This window comes from Panthera onca, chromosome B1 (assembly GCF_046562875.1).
Source record: "Panthera onca isolate mPanOnc1 chromosome B1, mPanOnc1 haplotype 2, whole genome shotgun sequence".
NCBI lineage: Eukaryota > Metazoa > Chordata > Mammalia > Carnivora > Felidae > Panthera > Panthera onca.
This window is the reverse complement of record NC_138342.1, coordinates 91,711,475-91,730,976: the sequence shown is the minus strand read 5'-3', so window position 1 is coordinate 91,730,976 and position 19,502 is coordinate 91,711,475. Positions and strand designations below refer to the sequence as shown.

General features: G+C 39.7%; 1 protein-coding gene across 1 annotated transcript in view; it reads right to left on the bottom strand.

The window, feature by feature from the left end:
- Positions 1-1,122: 1,122 nt before the first annotated feature.
- Positions 1,123-19,502, bottom strand: part of MCUB (mitochondrial calcium uniporter dominant negative subunit beta) — a 90,919-nt gene continuing 72,539 nt past the window's right edge. The window contains 6 exon segments of the mRNA XM_081795561.1: positions 1,123-1,309; positions 1,311-1,342; positions 3,231-3,347; positions 4,162-4,365; positions 5,745-5,905; positions 17,827-17,931. Of these exon segments, the coding sequence (XP_081651687.1) occupies positions 1,267-1,309; positions 1,311-1,342; positions 3,231-3,347; positions 4,162-4,365; positions 5,745-5,905; positions 17,827-17,931 (662 nt within the window). The 3' untranslated portion in view covers positions 1,123-1,266.

Below are 19,502 nucleotides of genomic sequence, written 5' to 3'. Positions count from 1 at the left end.
CATCTACATATGAATTATCACTTTTTGTATAGGTTTCAACTCTCACTTAAAAAAGCCTTTATGGAAAGATATACCATGATGATGGACTGGAAGAATTAATATTGTTAGAATGTCCATAGTGCCTAAACGATCTACAGATTCAATGTAATCCCTATCAAAATACTAATGACATTTTCATAGAACTAGAACAAAGAATCCTAAATCCAATAGATGGTATTGGGAAAAATGGACAGCTACATGCGAAAGAATGAAACTGGGCCATATATAAAAATAAAATCAAAGTAGTTTGAAGACTTGAATGTGAGAACTGAAATCATAAAACTAGGAAGAGAATATAAGAAAAATGTAGGTAAGCTCTTGGGACACTGGACTGAGCACCTGCCCTCAGACAAGGACAACAAAAGCAAAAATAAACAGAACTATAAAAGCTTTTACACAACAAAGGAAACCAACAAAACTTTTTAAAAAGGCAACCTAGTGAATGGAAGAAGATATTTATAAATCACATATCTGATAAAGGATTAATATTGAAATTAATATTGAAACTATATAAGAACTCATTCAATACAACACACACGTACACACAAAACCCCAATCTGAGTAAAAAATGGACACAGGACCTGAATAGACATTTTTCCAAAGAAGTCCTACAAATGGCCAATAGGCACATGAAAAAGATGCTCAACATCACTTATCAGGGAGATGCAAATCAAAACCAATAATGAGGTATTACCTCACACCAGTCAGCATAGCTAGTATGGAACATATGAGTAGGATCTAAGTAAATATTAGTTCAGATGAAACATTTCAGATAACATCTTATAATCTTAAACTATATTTAATGATAAAGATCTTCCAATTATTATGATGTATTTAAAAATAAATTAATGACATGACGATTCTAAAGGAAACCTAAGAAGGGAAGCGAATGCCACACACACAGACCACTCCTCTGCAGGAGAATGAAACAACCCAGACGGACAAGGACTCTTAGCTCAAGTACCTAACTACAGTGGCAGCTGCTCGGACTCTGATGGGCGCGTCCAAGCTCCTCCCCACATTAATCCCGGACAAGTCACGCGAATCCACAAACCAAAAATCTCAAGTGAGAACTTCAAAGAATACCTATGTTCACATTTTTTTTTTAATTAACAAAAGAGATTGAAACGATCAAATCCAAAGGAACTAAGGGACTCAAAGTTCCAGTTTCTAAGTTGCAGAATCAACACATACTGGAAAAATTTAATAACATTTAGAAATGTAAGATTAATTCTTTTCATTGACTTTCTCTCCTTGCATTCGCAAACAGCGAGTGGCGCACCTGTTTCAGGGATTCCGTAGCCTGTCAATGGGAAAAAGAAAAAGTACATGATCAGAGAGAATGAGAAACAGGGCATTACTGCATGAGAGGAGTACATGTATATGTAAATTTAGTGTATCCTTAGCTTAATAAACATTTATAATGACTAGTGGCAAATGTCTACAGTATTTCAGTGAATAGGGACCCTTTAGAAAAGAGGAACTTAAGGTTTTGATACATCCTTCAAGTTCTTATGTTCATTGTCCCTTTATAATGGTTTTTCTGTTTCTTATCTGAAAAGAAAACCACTTTGTGACCTATCAATCTCCCTTTTTCCTCAACTTTATTACCTAAAAAAAATATTTCACAGGTACTACTCTAAATCTTAAGTGCCCACTGCCATGAACTAGTTGGAAGAACATCCCTTAGGCTTCTTGGATTAGATCATTCAAATGTAAGACTGTACACTAAATAAAAATAAAATCGTTGTATTTTTCCCAAGTAGTGATTTTACAGAATTAAAAAAAATTTTGTTTATTTATTTTGAGAGAGAGACAGAAAGTTGGGAGGAGCAGAGATGGAGGGTGAGAGAATCCCAAGCAGGCTCTGCACTGCCAACACAGAGCCCAACGCAGGGCTCGAACTCACGAACCGTGAGATCGTGACCTGAGCCCAAACCAAGAGTCAGACGCTTATCGATCTCAGCTTGGGTCACGATCTTATGGTTCGTGAGTCCGAGCCCCACATGGGGTTCTGCACTGACTGCACAGAGCCTGCTTCGGATTGTGTCTCTCCTCCTCTCTGCCCCTCCCCGGCTTGTGCATGCACCCTCTCAAAATAAAGACATAAAAAAATTATTTAAAGGTTATCACCAATTCTTGACTTACAAATTTAATTCCAGGAATATCTATATCTATCTAGCGATCTATATATAGATCTACATAGATATACCAAAACTTTTCCTCTAAAATTACTAAGAAAAATTAAAAATCTAGTAAACATGTTGAAAGCTACCATCTGAACAAAACTAAGGAGTCTGCTGGTAGGCCAGAGATAAAAGCTGCCTGAGACACGTATTGTGTGGAAGACTTAAAAGTACAGGCTCCAGGGGCGCCTGGGTGGCGCAGTCGGTTGGGCGTCCGACTTCAGCCAGGTCACGATCTCGCGGTCCGTGAGTTCGAGCCCCGCGTCAGGCTCTGGGCTGATGGCTCGGAGCCTGGAGCCTGTTTCCGATTCTGTGTCTCCCTCTCTCTCTGCCCCTCCCCCGTTCATGCTCTGTCTCTCTCTGTCCCAAAAATAAATAAAAAACGTTGAAAAAAAAATTAAAAAAAAAAAAAAAAGTACAGGCTCCAGTGTCAAACTTCTGGATTCATACCTTGGTTTCCCCACTTTCTAACAGTGTATACCTGGGCAAGTAACTAAGCACCTCTGTTTTCTCACCGGAAAGATGGAAAAGATGAAAGGACGAACACCATATTGAATCTTCCATTTTTAAGGAGAAGAAACTTTTTTTTACAAGTGCCTCAAAAAGCTTAAAATTCTTTATCAGTCTTCACCTTCCTAAAAGTCTACTTTCTTTTATGGTCTTGAAAGTTGAGCTTGATATTAGACTGTTTTCTTTAAAAACACACACTCAGAGAGTGAACAGAAATAACACCGCTATTGAAAACTATTATTTTACTATCTCACAGTCATTTAAGACACTTCCCCATACCCATACCCATTAAAAGCTATCCTCATATAGAATACAGGAGTCGAGAACAAAACCGTAGGATATGAAATCAGCATCATGCTTGTCAACATTTTCACTGAGCAAAGCACGATACACAGAAGTCTACTGAGGACCAAGATTTAACTTGTATTTCCCCCATACTAAGTTCCGGCTCCCAAATAAGACCAGCTAGAAGATGTTGTATCTGCATTAAAGTACCTTAGCAAGATCTTCTTTTAACTTGTTGTACTGCACCACATCAAAATGCTGTTGCTTTGATTTCTTATGGAAGAAGTGAAGAAACTGCCTACTCTTAACAGCTGAGTAAGTATAATCCTAAAAGGAAAAACAAAAAAAGAACATGTTTTAAACATGTTTTAAATGAACATAATGTCTCTGCAAGAAAGATACTTGCCTTAGCAACACTAAAGCAAAAGGCGGCAGATGAGTAAAATATTTGCAGTGGCCAACAGAGCAAGCATAAGGCAACACGAGTAAAACATTTTGTCTTGCTTGAGATCAGCTGCTGCTTTCAAAGCAAGCAAGCTGAGAAGAGAAATCACACATATTGGGATAGAAAGGAGCAAAAGAAAACTGTTTTGGCAAAATAGTCATGTAATAAAGCTAAAGTTACTGAATGTTTTTGCAATACATATTCAATTTTATTTATAAAGACAGAGAAAAAAATTTGATGTGTTTATCTCAATAGAGAAATGTGTGGGGGAGCCTGGGTTGTTCAGTCAGTTAAGTGTCCGACTCTTGATTTCAGCTCAGGTCATGATCTCACAGTTTGTGAGTTCGAGCCCCGCATCGGGCTCTGTGCTGACGGCTGGAGCCTGCTTTGGATTCTCTCTTTCCCTCTCTTTCTCTGCCCCTCCCCTGCTCTCTCCCTCTCTCTCAAAATAAATCAACTTTAAAAAAAAAAAAAAAGAAATTTGTGGGCTGTACTATTTCTCTATAGAGGTTATAGTTTCTCCATGCTGTATACAAATCTCTACTCTCATGAAAAGCAACAAAATTTATCAGCTTATAAAAACTCAGAGAGCAATTCAGTAAATAAAAAGGATCTATCACTCATTATTTGAGTTGCAGAAAAAAATTATTTGCAAAACATGTCCTAAACTTACCATTTTCCTAACAAACTACTCACCTGTCGAGTGACTATAAAGTATGCAAAAAAGACCATGGAATTTGCAAATGTGATGAAGTATGTCACTGGTTCCATAATATCCCAGGAGTACACCCACCAAGTGAGCCAGGCCAACGCCCCGCCCTGAACGGATAGCAATGCTAATCCAGCCCACAAAAGTCCACTGGTTTTGGCTTCTGAGCGAGCTTCGATTCCAGCCTTTATCTGAAGGGGAAAAACGGCTTAGTTCAATTTACAGTGCACCAACGTAAGGGGAAATAAAAGCAGAAGGAACAAAAGTAAAATAGTATGTATCTGCACCACTTTAAAGAGGTCTGATTTAGGAACAGGTTATGGAACATACACATTAATGAGTGATCACTTATTTCTAAATCAGCTCATTAATGAGTCACTTTTTAAATTATAAAGGTAATACCTACTTGTGGGGGGAGAAATTAAAAAGTATAGAAGGGTATACGATGAAAAACTCAAGACATTCTCCTCTGAAACCTAAAATTACATGCCTATTTTCTCTGACCCAGCAATTTCACTTCTAGGAATGCAGCTTATAGATATACTTGTGCACACATGGTTCACTACAGATCCTTAAGGGTAAAAGAGTGACAATGATCCATATATCTATATATCCAAGCTATTATGTAGCCATAGTGAGGAAGCTCTCCATGTACATAGATGGAGATCTTTCCAGGATCCACCGTTGGTGAAAAAAGGGAAGAAAAATATGTAATAGCATATGCCCTTTTCTGAAGAAAGGAACAAGATAATTTATTTGTCCTTGTGGATATACAGATAAAGGAAATCTAAAATGACTCATGGATGGGGGGATATGCTAGAAGGAGGAAAACCTCCCGCTGGTCACCTTTTTAGATTTTTAAATCTTGATACAATATATCACCAACTTTTAAAAAAATAAAAACATGGGTACACAATCCAACAAATGAAAAGTCTCTCTGCCAATCCCTCGATATATGGGCACATGTATCTTAGAGGACACAGTTAAAAGTTTATTTCCAGAAACTTCCTATTCAGATACAAAGATACACAGCCACCCACCCATTTTTAAAAATCGCAAGTGGGATCCAAGGTTTAAAAGATGCAGTTTCTTCCCTTAAGTTAAAACGTACAGACTCCTGCCTGTTCTTCCCCCAAAAGTTATTTTTTCTCCACCAGTGAGTACCTTCAGATGTGAGGAGGCCATCGCTAACCTCTGGCTGTAAATCTGTTAAGCAGAGCTGCGGCCCTGGGCCTATTCGCCTCCGAAAACAAACTGGTGGTGCTCCAGCTAGTGCATCCCCGCACACACTCTACTCATTTACAGAGACACCGGGGCCTTGGAGAGGAAGCACAGCACAGAGTTAAAGATGGCGGCTCTAGCCGGGCCACCGGACTTCCTGTTCTGGCTCTGCCATGTGTCTGCCGCGTGCGCTGGCCGCCCCAGCTTCCTCATCTCGAGAATGGCAAAGGTAACACCACCAAAGGCACAGGCTCAGGAGGATCAAAGGAGAAAATGAGCATAAGTGGAGCATTCGCAAAGATGCTCACGTGGCACGCACTCAATCGACTCAACCGTGATGCTTCCTAACCTGTTCAAGAGGCTGCAGCTGTCCCCTCAGGTGGTCAATTTTCTCCAGTAAATGGTGCTCTCTCTTTTTCTGAAACTCTTCTAAATGCAAAGCTGTAAACAGTCTGTGAACCAAGGACTTCACGTTTTCCATGTCGGCGGCATGCTCCATACTCAGTTTTTCTGAGAAGAGACAAGGGAAACAGAGGCAGTCACCACATTTTTTCCTTCAGGGTCTCTGAGTGGAGGGAACCAAATCTGAGTGCCCGCGGCTGGCCACCTGGGCACTCCAGCTCCTAGGGAGGCATTCGGTATTGGCCTTTCTTCCCGTCTCCCGTGATTCCTTTAGTCTCTCCCACAGAAAGACAGTCTGGGATGATAAATTACCAGACAGTAGGTTTAAAATTCATTATGTTTTGGTCTTTTCTTTTTTTCTTTTGTCATACGACTTTGCTGTTTCTTTAAAAATCTTCATACAGGAAAAGTAAGGTATCCATCTACCAGAATCCAGGTGAATGCCTCACCTCAGTTTGTAACACTTTATAGTTTATGCACTCATCTCTATACCTGAGTTCAATCTAAGATCCCTCCCCTCAAGCCCCAACCATCTATCCAAGCTATTTTAGGATCCACAGGGGAGGGGAGCTGGGGTACTAACATGTCAACAAAAGTATGATATACATTTGAAAAGTAAAGTGTACGTTTTTTTCAACAAGATGCAGATCTGAAAGGAGGTTCATACAGAGAACGAGTTTTAATAAAGTTCTTTTGCTTATAGATTTCTCTTGATCCTGCCGCCTCTGTGGATCTATAAGCTCCCACACGGCTGGGCTGTAATGCCCCTTTTCTGAGGGTTATACTTGTTCCCCAGCACTGGAAGAGAACTGGAGGTGGGGGACAGGCGAGAACAAGCAGACGGACCCGCCCACCAGCAGCACACTTGAGGAGCCAGGGAGGTTTATGACCGTGGAGAGTCAGGACCAGCCCAGTGAGTCTCCAGGGCCTGCCAGCAGAGTCCTCGAGTTACTTCCCTCCCATTTCCATCCACCACCTTCAAAACTCTGTTGTGGTCTTTAATCCCTCTACATTCCAAACTAAAGCTGCCAAGAAGAAATGAAAAGTAGAAGTTCCCTTCCAGGCTTCTGAGCTTTGCAGAACAGTCAGAGCCCTTTTGTTTTGAGGAAGAAAGTACTGACATTTAAAAGGTCTACATACAGAGGAAAGGTACAGATGGGGTACAATTCTGTCCCAAGCTGTGGAGTGTATCAGGGGCAAACAAAGCCAGACACTAGATAAAGTGACATGGATAGATTTTATTCCGTAACCACTGCAATAAGGAAGAGAGCCCAGGGTGAACTCAACTCAGTCAACTTCTATCTGTGCAGAGGTGGCTGGGCGTTTGCAGGGAGGGAGGGGAACACCAGGGGCTTATTAAGCTAGCAGAGTCCAGGAAGTGGAAATCCACAAAAACTGGGCATGGAGATGGCTGGTTAAGGTGACTAGGCCATTTGGGTTGTTGGCTGGCACTTATTCAAAAGAAAAACAAACAAAAGGCAATGTACAAGTCAGGGCAAGGCACCCACCGAGCTGGGACTGAGAGCAAGAGTCACTTCCTTGAACGTCTGCACGTCAAAGAGTAGTTTCTCGGGTCCCTGAGACAACAGTTCTGAGAGACAGAAGCTGTACACTTCCAAGGTGTAGAGAAAGGATGTATGATTCCAAGCTTTCTCAAGTAACTGCTAGAAGAAGGAGTTCAGGGACCGATCTATCACCAGGTTTTCCCTGAACAAACGGAGTTCTCCGGGCACTGTTGCACTTTCTCATGCAAACATCTTAAGAGGGCTGTGGTCATAATCCTAGGGATATGGCCTTAAGTTGTTAGAAACTATGCTGGTGTTTGTTCAAGTCTCTCAGGGTGGGAGGAGTGGCGGGGTATTTAGGGAGAACAGAATCGTTTGTGTAGACAATCTGCAATTTTTATAGGCCGACCTTGAGGTCTAGTCAAGAAGAGGGCTCAGAGGAGCCTGACCAAAGTTTGGTCAAAGAGAGAGTCTGTCGAAGTAACACAAAATGTTCATCTGAGTCCAATGACAAGCGCCAGTCTTTCAGAAATGGCACCACAGAATTAGTATGTTGTATTACCAATTTAAACATTTCTCTGTGGCATCCCCTAACAAAAACCAAAAATGAGAGACTATTATTCTTTTCTCTTCAGAAGCTCTTTATTCCTTTTGTATGTGTCATGAATGTGGGTTTCATTTTCATATCCTGAATTTTCAAATCCAAATTTGCTAATGCTTTAGAAAAGAAATGGAATGCAAATACACTGAAATCCCAAACTGGTAATTTTACAAACTTAATTTTCTATAAATCCAGCATAATTCCTCTATCATTTTCCTTCCAATCGTACCCACTGTGCCCGTTAGTTTAATTCACACGGTGAGACTGAGTAAGTCGGATTCGATGTTCAGTGAGACAGCCGGTAAGCCCGAGGGCAAAGAGATGTGGGGCACCAGGCCTCACACTTCCAAGGTCGGCCCTGCCCCCAGAGCTCAATCCCAGCAAACAGCTCCTCCAGGCAGGCAGAGGGCTCTCCTCCCAATGGGCTGGCAGGAGAGAGGCCATAATTTAGTCTACTTGGACCTAAAGTCTATGTGACATGTTGGGGTTTGCAGGAGGGAAGGTCAAGTAGAACAAAGAGATGCCCTGAAAACACTTATTTCCACTTGCGCTCTCAAATACTCAACCCAGAAGCAGCAGAAGACCTTTCAGAGTGCTGGCAACTCACTGGACATGAAATTTCCACTTTCCTATTTCTCAACTTTTGCCATCCTTCTCTCTTTGGAGTTAAATACTGCCCTGATCTTTAAAAAGAATTAACACAAGGAAGTTCACAATTGTTGAAATGACAGATTCATTTTAATTTCTCTATACTAGTTTGTATTTGCAAATCCCATAAACTTTACAAACATACAATTAAAATTTTTTTAAATATATATTTTTCTTCAACGAATCTTCAGAGAAATGGCTGACACTGATGCTGGGGTACAAGATCAGCCTAGATCATCTAGTTATACCAGAAAGCTTGAAATACAAATGGGGGTGGGGCGCCTAGGGTGCTCAGGTGCTCAGGGTGCTCAGCCTGAGGGTGGCTCAGTTGGTTAAGTGTCCCACTTTGGCTCAGGTCATGATCTCATGACTCATGGGTTCAAGCTCCACGTAGGGGCTCTGTGCTGACAGCTCAGAGCCTGGAGCCTACTTCAAATTCTGTCTGTCTGTCTGTCTCTCTCTCTCTCTCTCTCTCTCTCAGCCCCCCCCCCCCACCCCCACTTGTACTCTCTCTCTTTCAAAAATAAATAGACATTAAAAAAAATTTTTTTTAAATGGGGGCAAGTCACAAGGACATGGGAGCCAAGGTGTTGAAACTGTATCAGAAAATGATTAATGACAGCCCCCTGTGTCCTTGTGACTTACTCTCATTTTTTTTGTTGTTGTTAGCATTTTTTTTTAATCTAAATCCCCTCCCCCCACCTTCCCACTCTCACTGACACCTACTAATTCTTGGCTGATGCAGAATTTAGAGAATCTGGCTATAATATGATGACTTTTTGATTCCAGCAGCACTCCCACATTTACCAGTCAGCACTTAGCACTCTAACTATAAACAAGAGCCTTCCCTTATTTATTGATCTGTTTTTGTCATCTATTTATTAAAGCATAGATTTATTAATTCCCTCCTTCTGTGCTCAAGAGTCTGTGGTCACAGCTTACCCAGAACAGAAGTCTCTGAAACCAATACTGGCAGGAACACTTAAACATAATGGTAGGGGCACCTGGGTGGCTCCGTTGGTCAAGGGTCTGACTCTTGATTTTGGCTCAGGTCAGGATCTCAGGGTTGTGGAATGGAGCCCTGCATCTGGCTCTGTACTGAACATGAAACCTGCTTAAGATTCTCTCTCCCTAAGAGGAGCCCTTTTGCAACTGCTGGTGGGAATACAAACTGGTGCTACACCACTCTGAAAAGAAATATGGAGGTTCCTCAAAAAATTAAAAATAGAACTACCCTACGACCCAGCAATTGCACTACTAAGCATTTATCCAAGGGATACAGGTGTGCTGTTTCGAAGGGGCACATGCACTCCCCCCATGTTTACAGCAGCACTATCAACAATAGCCAAAGTATGGAAAGAGCCCACGTGTCCATCGATGGATGAGTGGATAAAAAAGATGTGGGGTGTGTGTATATATATATATATATATATATATACACACACACCATATGGATAGAACTAGAGGGTATTATGCTAAGCAAAATAAGTCAGAGAAAGACAAATATATGACTTCACTCATATGAGGAATTTAAGATACAAAACAGATGAATAAGGGAAGGGAAGCAAAAATAATATAAAAACAGGGAGACAAACCGTAAGAGACTTTTACATACAGAGAACAAACAGGTTTCTGGAGGAGTGTTGGGTTGGGGGGTGGGCTAAATGGGCGAGAAGCATTAAGGAGGGCACTTGTTGGGATGAGCACTGGGTATTATATGTAAGTGATGAATCACTAAATTCTAGTCCTGAAACCATTATTATGCTACATGTTAACTAACTTGGATATAAATTCAAAAAATAAAAATAAAACAGTAAAAAAAAAAAAAAAAAAAAAGATTCTCCCTCTCTAATCCCTCTCCCCACTTGAGTGCTCTCTCGAAATAAACAAACATTAAAAGAAACAACAACAAAAAAAGCCACAACTGGTGAATTACCGGAGGCTCAATGCTGACGGGTTTGAGAAATAAAAACTCACACACATTTACGAGTGTTACCTCCGGGAGCCCCACCAGGTTCCCATAGTGAAGGTCAGAGATCACACATAACCAGGTGCTCGGAGCAGGGAGAAGGCAAAAAGAAACATTCTGAAACAGCGCTGAGCACTACTCTGCCCACAGCACGGACTCTACCAGAGCCTTATCTTGCTTGGAAGAAGGGCCATGAGCCAACTCCCGCTCAATCTAGCCTTCCTTTCACACCACACATACGGAAAGGAAAAAATAAAAAGGCCAAGAAACTCTTCTGAAGGTTGCAGCGTAGGAACTGCAGCCCAATAAAATACCAGAGATTCAATCTTAAAGTTTATAGAAGGCTTCTCCACCCACCCCCAATACCTTTCTACCACGTCAACAGGGCTACAATTCTGTGCAAGGCACAGGCCCTAAGAAAGAATTTCTAGGGAAACTCAAAGGCAACAGGGAAGAGAAAAACAAGGACACTAGAAGAAACTCAAGCCTCTGATACCTCCAGCTACAGTGAATAGTAAACCATCTCTTAGCCAGAGACACGTAAAACCTCACACGAAAGACGTACATGCTTCAGTTTCTACCACCCAACACATTGTGTCTGGCTTTCAACAAAAAATTGTAAGGCAAGGTAAAAACCAAAGATATAGAAAAAAACTTTGAAAGGAACCAGAGGAAAGGTGTTCACCTTACCTACAGAAGAACAAAAATAAAAATTACATCGGACTTCTCCCAGAAACTATATAAGCAGGAAGGAAACAAAAACTTCATGTTGAAAGTGATAAAGGAAATCTTCAACTTAATGTCTTGGGCCCAATACTTTGATGTTTACCAAGGTCAAAATAACTCGGCAAAACCTCAAAGCAAGGGCTCCATTTCTGCCCTGAGCACACATCATACATCTGCTTCATTAAAGAAAATGAGCTGAAAAGAGCATTCTGAACACAAAAGAAAAAGGAAGAAACTTCCCTGTTTCCCCTAACATGAAAGTCCTACAGCCCCACATATACTAGAAACTTTAGGTCAACAACTTTCTGAAATGTCCTTTGTCTAATGCTTCGCAACTTTTTATGTAAAAAAAACCTCAACAATGTAAATAACCCTGCACCAAACATTCTTCTGCCAGAGCTCCCTCCCCTATGTAACCCAGGCAGCTGTCCTAACTCGGACGGGAATAAAACTCTCTTCTGTGCTTTTGGAAATTCTAAAAAGGGTGTTCGTTTTGTGTAGACACGAGAAAAAACACACAAACCTGGAATTCTGTATCTCACCAAATTATCCTTCAAAAGTGAAGGAGAAATGAAGACTCTCTCAAACAAAAATTGTGAGAATTTGTTGCCAGTAGACCTACCTTGCAAGAAGTGTTAAAAGGGAAATAAGATGATATTAGGTCAGAAACCTAGATCTATACAAATAAAGGAATTCAACATTAAAGGAGGAATAAGGGAAGACAAAATTAAAATTTATTTTTCCTTTCTCTTATTAATTGATCTACCAAACAGTCTGTTCAAAATAATAGCAGTAAAAATATACTCAATGATTACAGCTTATATATGAGTGAAATGAATGACAAGGGATGGGAAGAAAGAATTAGAAATACATGATTATTACAAGGTACTTGTACTGTGAAACAGTGTATCTAGTGTTACTTGAAAGTGGATTTAAGGGCTCCTGGCTGGCTCAGTCTGTAGAGTGTGAAACTCGGGAGTTGTAAATTCAAGCTCCATAGTGGGGACAGAGATTACTTATAGAATAGAATAGAATAGAATAGAATAGAATAGAATAGAAAAAAGAGAAGAGGAAAGGAAAGGAAAGGAAAGGAAAGGAAAGGAAAGGAAAGGAAAGGAAAGGAAAGGAAAGGAAGGGGAAGGAAAGGAAGGGGAAGGAAAGGAAGGGGAAGGAAAGGAAGGGGAAGGAAAGGAAGGGGGAGGAAAGGAAGGGGGAGGAAAGGAAGGGGAAGGAAAGGAAGGGGAAGGAAAGGAAGGGGAAGGAAAGGAAGGGGAAGGAAAGGAAGGGGAAGGAAAGGAAGGGGAAGGAAAGGAAGGGGAAGGAAAGGAAGGGGAAGGAAAGGAAGGGGAAGGAAAGGAAAGGAAGAAAGAGGACTGGGATTAATTGTAAATGTATATTGCAAAATCTAGGGCAACCATTAAAAAAAGTAAAAAGGCATCACTGATATGCTACAAAAGAAAACGGAATCATAAAATGCTCAATTAAAACCACAAAAGGCAGACAAAGACTGGAAGACAAAATTAAGAATAAAGAAAAGGGTCAAAAAATAGACAATAAAAATATGACAGATATTAATCAAATATAGCAATAATCACTTTTAAATATCAATGGGCTGAATCACCAGTTAAAAGACAGATTCGACTAGATTAAAAAACAAGGCCTGGGGCACCTGGGTGGCTCAGTCCATTAAGCGTCTGACTCTTGACTGTGGCTCAAGTCATGATCTCACAGTCCTGGGATCAAGCCCCTTATTGGGCTCTGCACTAACAACACGGAGCCTGCTTGGGATTCTCTCTCTCTCCCTCTCTCCCTCCCCCAATCACGTGCATATTCTCTCTCTCTCAAAATGAACATTAAATAAACATTTTTTTAAATTGAAACTTTTTTTAATGTTTATTTTGAGAGAGAGAAACAGAGCATGAGTGGGGGAGGGGCAGAGAGAGAAGGAGACACAGAATCCGAAGCAGGCTCCAGGCTCTGAGCTGTCAGCACAGAGCCCAACGCAGGGCTCAAACCCACAAACCACGAGATCATGACCTGAGCTGAAGTCGGACACTTAACCAACTGAGCCACCCAGGCGCCCCTAAAAGATTTTTTTAAAAACAAAAACAAAGGCCCAACTACAGGTTGTCTACAAGAAATCCTCTTTAAATATAAAGACACGTATTTCTTTTTTCTGTTTCTTTTTTCGAGAAAGAGAGACAGAGTGCGAGTGGGGAAGGGGCAGAGAGAGAGGCAGACACAGAATCCGAAGCAGGCTTCAGTCTCTGAGCTGTCAGCACAGACCCTGACGCGGGGTTCCAATTCACGGATGGGGAGATCATGACCTGAGCTGAAGTCAGACGCCCAACCAACTGAGCCACCCAGGCGACCCAAAGACGCGTATAGATTAAAAGTAAAAGGAGGAAGGAAGATATATCATGCTAACACTAATCAAAAGCAAGCTGGAAGAAAAACAACAACGGTATATTAACTTAGACTTGTTACAGTGATCATTTTGCAATATATGTAATACTAAATCATTACGCTGTACACCTGAAACTAATATATATTATAGGATACAAATTTTATATATATATTTAAATGAAACTAATATATTATAGGATATAAATTTTATATATATACATATACATGTATAAAGGAAAAAGAAAGCTGGAGTAGCTATGTTAATTTCAGACACAGCAGACTTCAGAGTAAGGAAAATTGTCGTGGATAAAAAAGGCATTACATAATTACATAACAGAGTCACTAAGAAAACACAGCAACCCTTAACGCTTAGTAATTAACAACAAAGTGTCAAAATATGAAACTGATAGAACCACAAGGAGAAAAGAAATCCAGTAATAGTTGGAATCTTTAATACCTATTAGATATGGAGCAATCTAGCCAACAAAAAACTCATCAAGGACACAGCTAAACTCAACACTACCATCAATCATACAGATAGAATTAACATCTATAGACTATTTCATCCTAAAACAGAAAATACACGTTCTTCTCAAGCTCACATTGAACATTCACCAAGATAAGCCTCACTTGGGGCCACATCCAAAACAAATGCAAAAGAATATAAATCGTACAATATACGCTCTCAGACCACAGCGCAATTCAAATAGAAATCAAAAAGATGGCTAGAAAATCTCAAAATATTTGGCAATTAACACACTTCTAAGTAATACACAGGTCCAAGAAAAAATAAAGAAAAATTAGACAATATTTTGAACTACATGAAAATGAAAACACAACTTACCAAAATTTGTAGGATGAAACAAAGCAGTACTCAGAGGGAAATTTATAGCTCTGAATGCATATATTAGAAAAGAAGAAACACCTAAAATCACTAATCCAAAGTTTCCATTTGGAAAAAAAGCAAATGAAATGCAATGTAAGCAGAAGAAATAAAAATCAAAGCAGAAATCAATGAAATTGAGAACAGATAATCAATAAAGAAAATCAATGAAACTAAAAGCTATATCTTTGAAGAAACCAATAAATTTGATAAAATCCTAGCCAGGCCAACAAAAAAAAGAGAAGACACAAATTACTAATATCAGAAATGAAAAATAGGACATCATTATGGATCCCAGGAACATTCAAAGGATAATAAAGGAAACTATGAATAACTCCTTGCTTGCAAATTTAATAACCCAGATTAAATGGACCCATTCACTGAAAGACAATCTGCCAAAACACACACAAGAACTACTAGACAATCTGAATAGGCCTGTATCTATTTTAAAATTGAATCAATAATAACCTTTAAAAATGCAAAGCACTAGGTCCAGATAGGTTCACTGGTGAATTCTACTCAAATTCTACTCAACATTTAAGTAAGAAATTATACTAATCCTCTACAATCCTTTCCAGGAGATAGAAGCAGAGGGAATAATTCCTAACTCATTCCATGTGGCAATTACCCTAATGCAAAAATCGAACAAAGACATTACAAGAATATTAAAGACCAATATCGCTCATAAACAAAGATGCAAAAATCCTCAACAAAATATTAAGTTGAATCCAACAATGTATAAAAACAATTATGCACCATGATCAAATGGGATTTATTACAGAAATGGAAAGTTGGTTCAACTTTTCAATTAAAGCAATCCATCACACCAGTAAGCTAAAGAAAAGTCACATGGTCATACCAGTAAATGCAGAAAAGCATTTGACAAAATCCAATTCCTATTCATGATGAAAACCCTAGCAAAGTAGGAATAGAGGGAGACTTCCTCAACTTGATAAAAACATCCAACATCATATTTATTGGTGAGAGACTTGAAGCTTTCCTGATAAGACCAGGAAAAAAGCAAGGGGTCTCCTCTCACTACTCTTTTCAAAATCACACTGTAAGTTCTTGCTAATGCAAGTAAATAAAAAAAGGATATAAAAGATGAACAGATTGTGAAGAAATAAAAGTGTCTTTGTTTGCAGATGACCTGATAGTCTACATAGAAAATCTGAAAGAATCGACAAAACAAAACCGCTGGATCTAAAAAGCAATTATAGCAAAGCTGCAGGATACAAGGCTATGATATAAAAGTCAATCACTTTATATACATCAACAAGTGGAATCTGGAAATTAAAAACACATTACCATTTACATCGGCACCTAAAAAACTGAAATACTTAGGTATAAATGTAACAACTTATGATCAAAATCTTTATGAGGAAAACTATAAAACTCTCGTGAAAGACATCAAAGAAGAAATTAATAAATCAAGACCTATTCCACATTCACAGGAAGTAGGACTCCATACTGACACGATATTAGTTCTTCCCAACTTCATCTACACATTCAACACAGTCCCAATCAAGATCTCAGCAAGATATTTTGTGGATACCAACAAACTGATTCTAAGGTCAGAAGACCGAGAATGGCCAACTTGGTACGGAAGAAGAATAAAATCAGAGAACTGACACTCCTCGATTCCAAGGCTTACTATAAAGCTACAGGAGTCAAGACAGCATGGTATTGGTAAAAGAACAAACAGATCAATGGAATCAAATACAGAGCCCAGAAACAGACCCACATAAATATAGTCAACTGATCTCTGACCAAGGAGCAAAGGCAATACGATAGAGCAAAGGCAGTTTTTTCAACAAATGGTGCTGGAAGAACTAGACATTCACATGCAAAAACAAACAAAAAGAATCTAGACTCAGACCTTATACCCTTCACAAAAATTAATTCAAAATGCAAAACTATACAACTCCTAGAACACTGGGGAAAACCTAGATGCCTCTGGGTATGATGATGACTTTTTACATGTACCAAAGGCACAAACCATGAAAGAAATAAATGATATACTGGACTTCATTAAATTAAAACTTCTGCCCTACAAAAGACAATGCCAAGAGAATGAGAAGACAAGCTACAGACTGGGGAAAAAATATTTGCAAAAGAGAGATCTGCTAATGAATTGTTACCCAAAATATACGAAGCAATCTTAAATCAACAATTTAAAAAATGGACAACCTGCTTTAAAAATGGGCCAAAGACTTGAACGGACACCTCACCAAAGAATACAGCAAGCATGTGAAATCATATGCCATTAGGCAAGTCAAGTTAAAAATATAAGCTACCATCATTACACACCCAGGAGAATGGCCAAAACCCAGACACTGACAACCATAAAGGTCGTCACGGATGTGAACAGCAGGAACTCTCACTGCTGGATGGGCATGCAAAATGGTACAGCCATTTTGGAAGAAAATTTGTCAGTTTCTTACAAAACTAAACATACTTTTAACATACAATCCAGCAATCCTGTTTCTTGCTGTTTACCCAAATGAACTGAAAACTTATGTACACACAAAAACTTGCAAATGCTATATACTTACTATATGATACCCACTATAGAACATTCTAAAAAAAAAAGACAAAACTATGGAGACAGTAAAAAGATTACTGGTTGCCAGAGGTTAGGGGGGAGGGAAGGATGAACAGGCAGATCACGGAGGACTTTGGGTAGTGGAATTACTCTAGATGAGACTATAATAGTGGATATATGTCATTATACATTTTTCAAAACCCAAGAGTGACCCCTAATGTCAACTATGAACTTTGAGTAATAATGATGGGCCGGTGTAGGCTCATAGACTGTAACAAATATACCACTCTGGTGCCTGATAGTGGGGAGGGCTATAGGGCAGGGGACAGAGAGAATATGGGAACTATATACTAATCTGCTCAATCTTGCCGACAAACCTAAAACTACTCTAAAAAAAAAAAACAAAAAAAAAAAACAAGTCTCTTTTTTTAAAAAAAGAGTTAAGCATTGTACAATACACACTTAGATTCATGATTTTCAGGCCTACTTCTAAGCCTTAATTTCAGATTAAGCATTTCAAGATCCTAAAGTGAAGTTTCAGAAGTGTAAAAACAGTCTATGAGACTAAAAGCCCTGCTGGGCAACTTCTACTGATCATTCATACCCCAGCTAGAAAACCTTAGGCATCAGTTCTCCAAAGCCTTCTTGGTCATTTGGTTAATTTAAAAGATTCTTAGGCTTACTCCCTGTAAAAGTCCCACCACTAAAGGGAAATGTTAAGACAGTTGCACAGTCGTGTTTCTTACCTTTCTTAGGGCACTGAACATCATATGTTATTTTGTTAATGACAAGTTTAAAATCATTCATTAGCAAAATTTCCATTAAAGTGGCAGCTGGAATTTCACGGCCATCTGAAAGAAAATACACAAAGCAAAATTACGTCCTTGTTTTAGAACATAAGAACCATTTTCCAACATATAGAAAAATACTAACCCAGGTCCTTACAATACAGTAGTGGACATTTTCTTTTTGGGGGGCTAATACCCAATACTGTTCCCATGGGGTGGGGGGTGGGAATCCTCCCTTCTTGTTCTACCTCTGAGTACACTAGACAGCCAGAGCAGGCAGGTGCTCCCTTTTCTCGCTGTCAGGGAAGCTGGGATCCAGGTGGATGTTCCTGGCGAGACTGTCTCTGCCAAGGTCATGTGAAGATTCAGGGGAGATGGGAACTCTTCACAGCACAGCCAGAGCACTGGAGGTGTCATGGGGGTGGGGGTGCAGATGAGTGGAGCCCATCAGGTGGATCTTAGGCTAAGTTGGATTTTGCGCACATCCTCCCTCGCTTCCTGCCTTCTTCTGAGCCTGGCTTTCTGTCAAATGCCAATCTCCAGAGCTGACACCTTCCTCTGCTCAGCCAGAGTCCATTATCTGCTACATACAGCTGTGCCCCTGACTGGAATGTGTAAGGCACACAGGTAGCATTAAAAAGCCTACTTTTAAATTATTAGAGGCGACTGATTTGTTAAAACTAGGTGGCCAAATACATGGCCAACCATTACCACACAGGGCTCCCTGCTGTTCTAGCTGGGGAAAGGTGAATAGAGGCAAAGCTTCTAGAGGATGGGGGTGCTAGGGACGGTAATAAACATAATCAAACCTAAAGGGTAATCTGCTTGTGTGCAGTTTATTTTATGGAGTTAGAAAGTGGTAGGAAAGATTCTAACAGTAATTTCAAATATCCTAGGAACAATTCAGAAAAAAAAAAAAATCTCTTGGAAAATTTTAACCTCAGCGTGCTTTGCATAAGCTCTCATATAGCCTAGTTTGTATTATATTTTTGACCTTTAATGTAATCCAGGTTTTAAGAAAGCAAAAAACTGGCGCTGGGTAGGGGTTTCTCCCTTTAGAACAGTCCACATAGAAGTGATATAAAGTCCAGGACATGTATCTTCTCCTAGCGTGGCATTTGCCTGGCTACATTCAACCAAAGCTATTTCAGCTACATTAATATGCATGACAACAGTAATGCTGCTTGTAAAATTGGGAAGAACCCGGCTGTCTGCCTCCAGTCTGGCTCTCTGTAGTTCTTTTGTTCCAGAAGGCAGCGAGTCAGTTTGCACCTGGGTCTGTTCCTCGAATTTGGCTGTTTGGGTTCCTGTTCATCAGCTGGGGTGACATCATTTTCCCAGGAATTGCCAAATAATTCAACCCACACTATGGGCAAAACTGTGACAAGCTTCGAACACTCTTTTCAAGCCCAAATTAAATGCAGGCAAATTCCACCCACACAGCCTCTTTTTTTTTTTTTTCTAAAGATCAGTAACCACCCAACCATTTTATGTGACTTTGCAAGTGTCATTTAAAAATTTACATTTAAATGACTTCAAACCTGCTCCTTAAAATAGGACTATAAAAGGAAATCACCTGAGTATGGTTTCTCAGTTGAAGTACTACATTATCCTTTATACTAATACAGGAACAG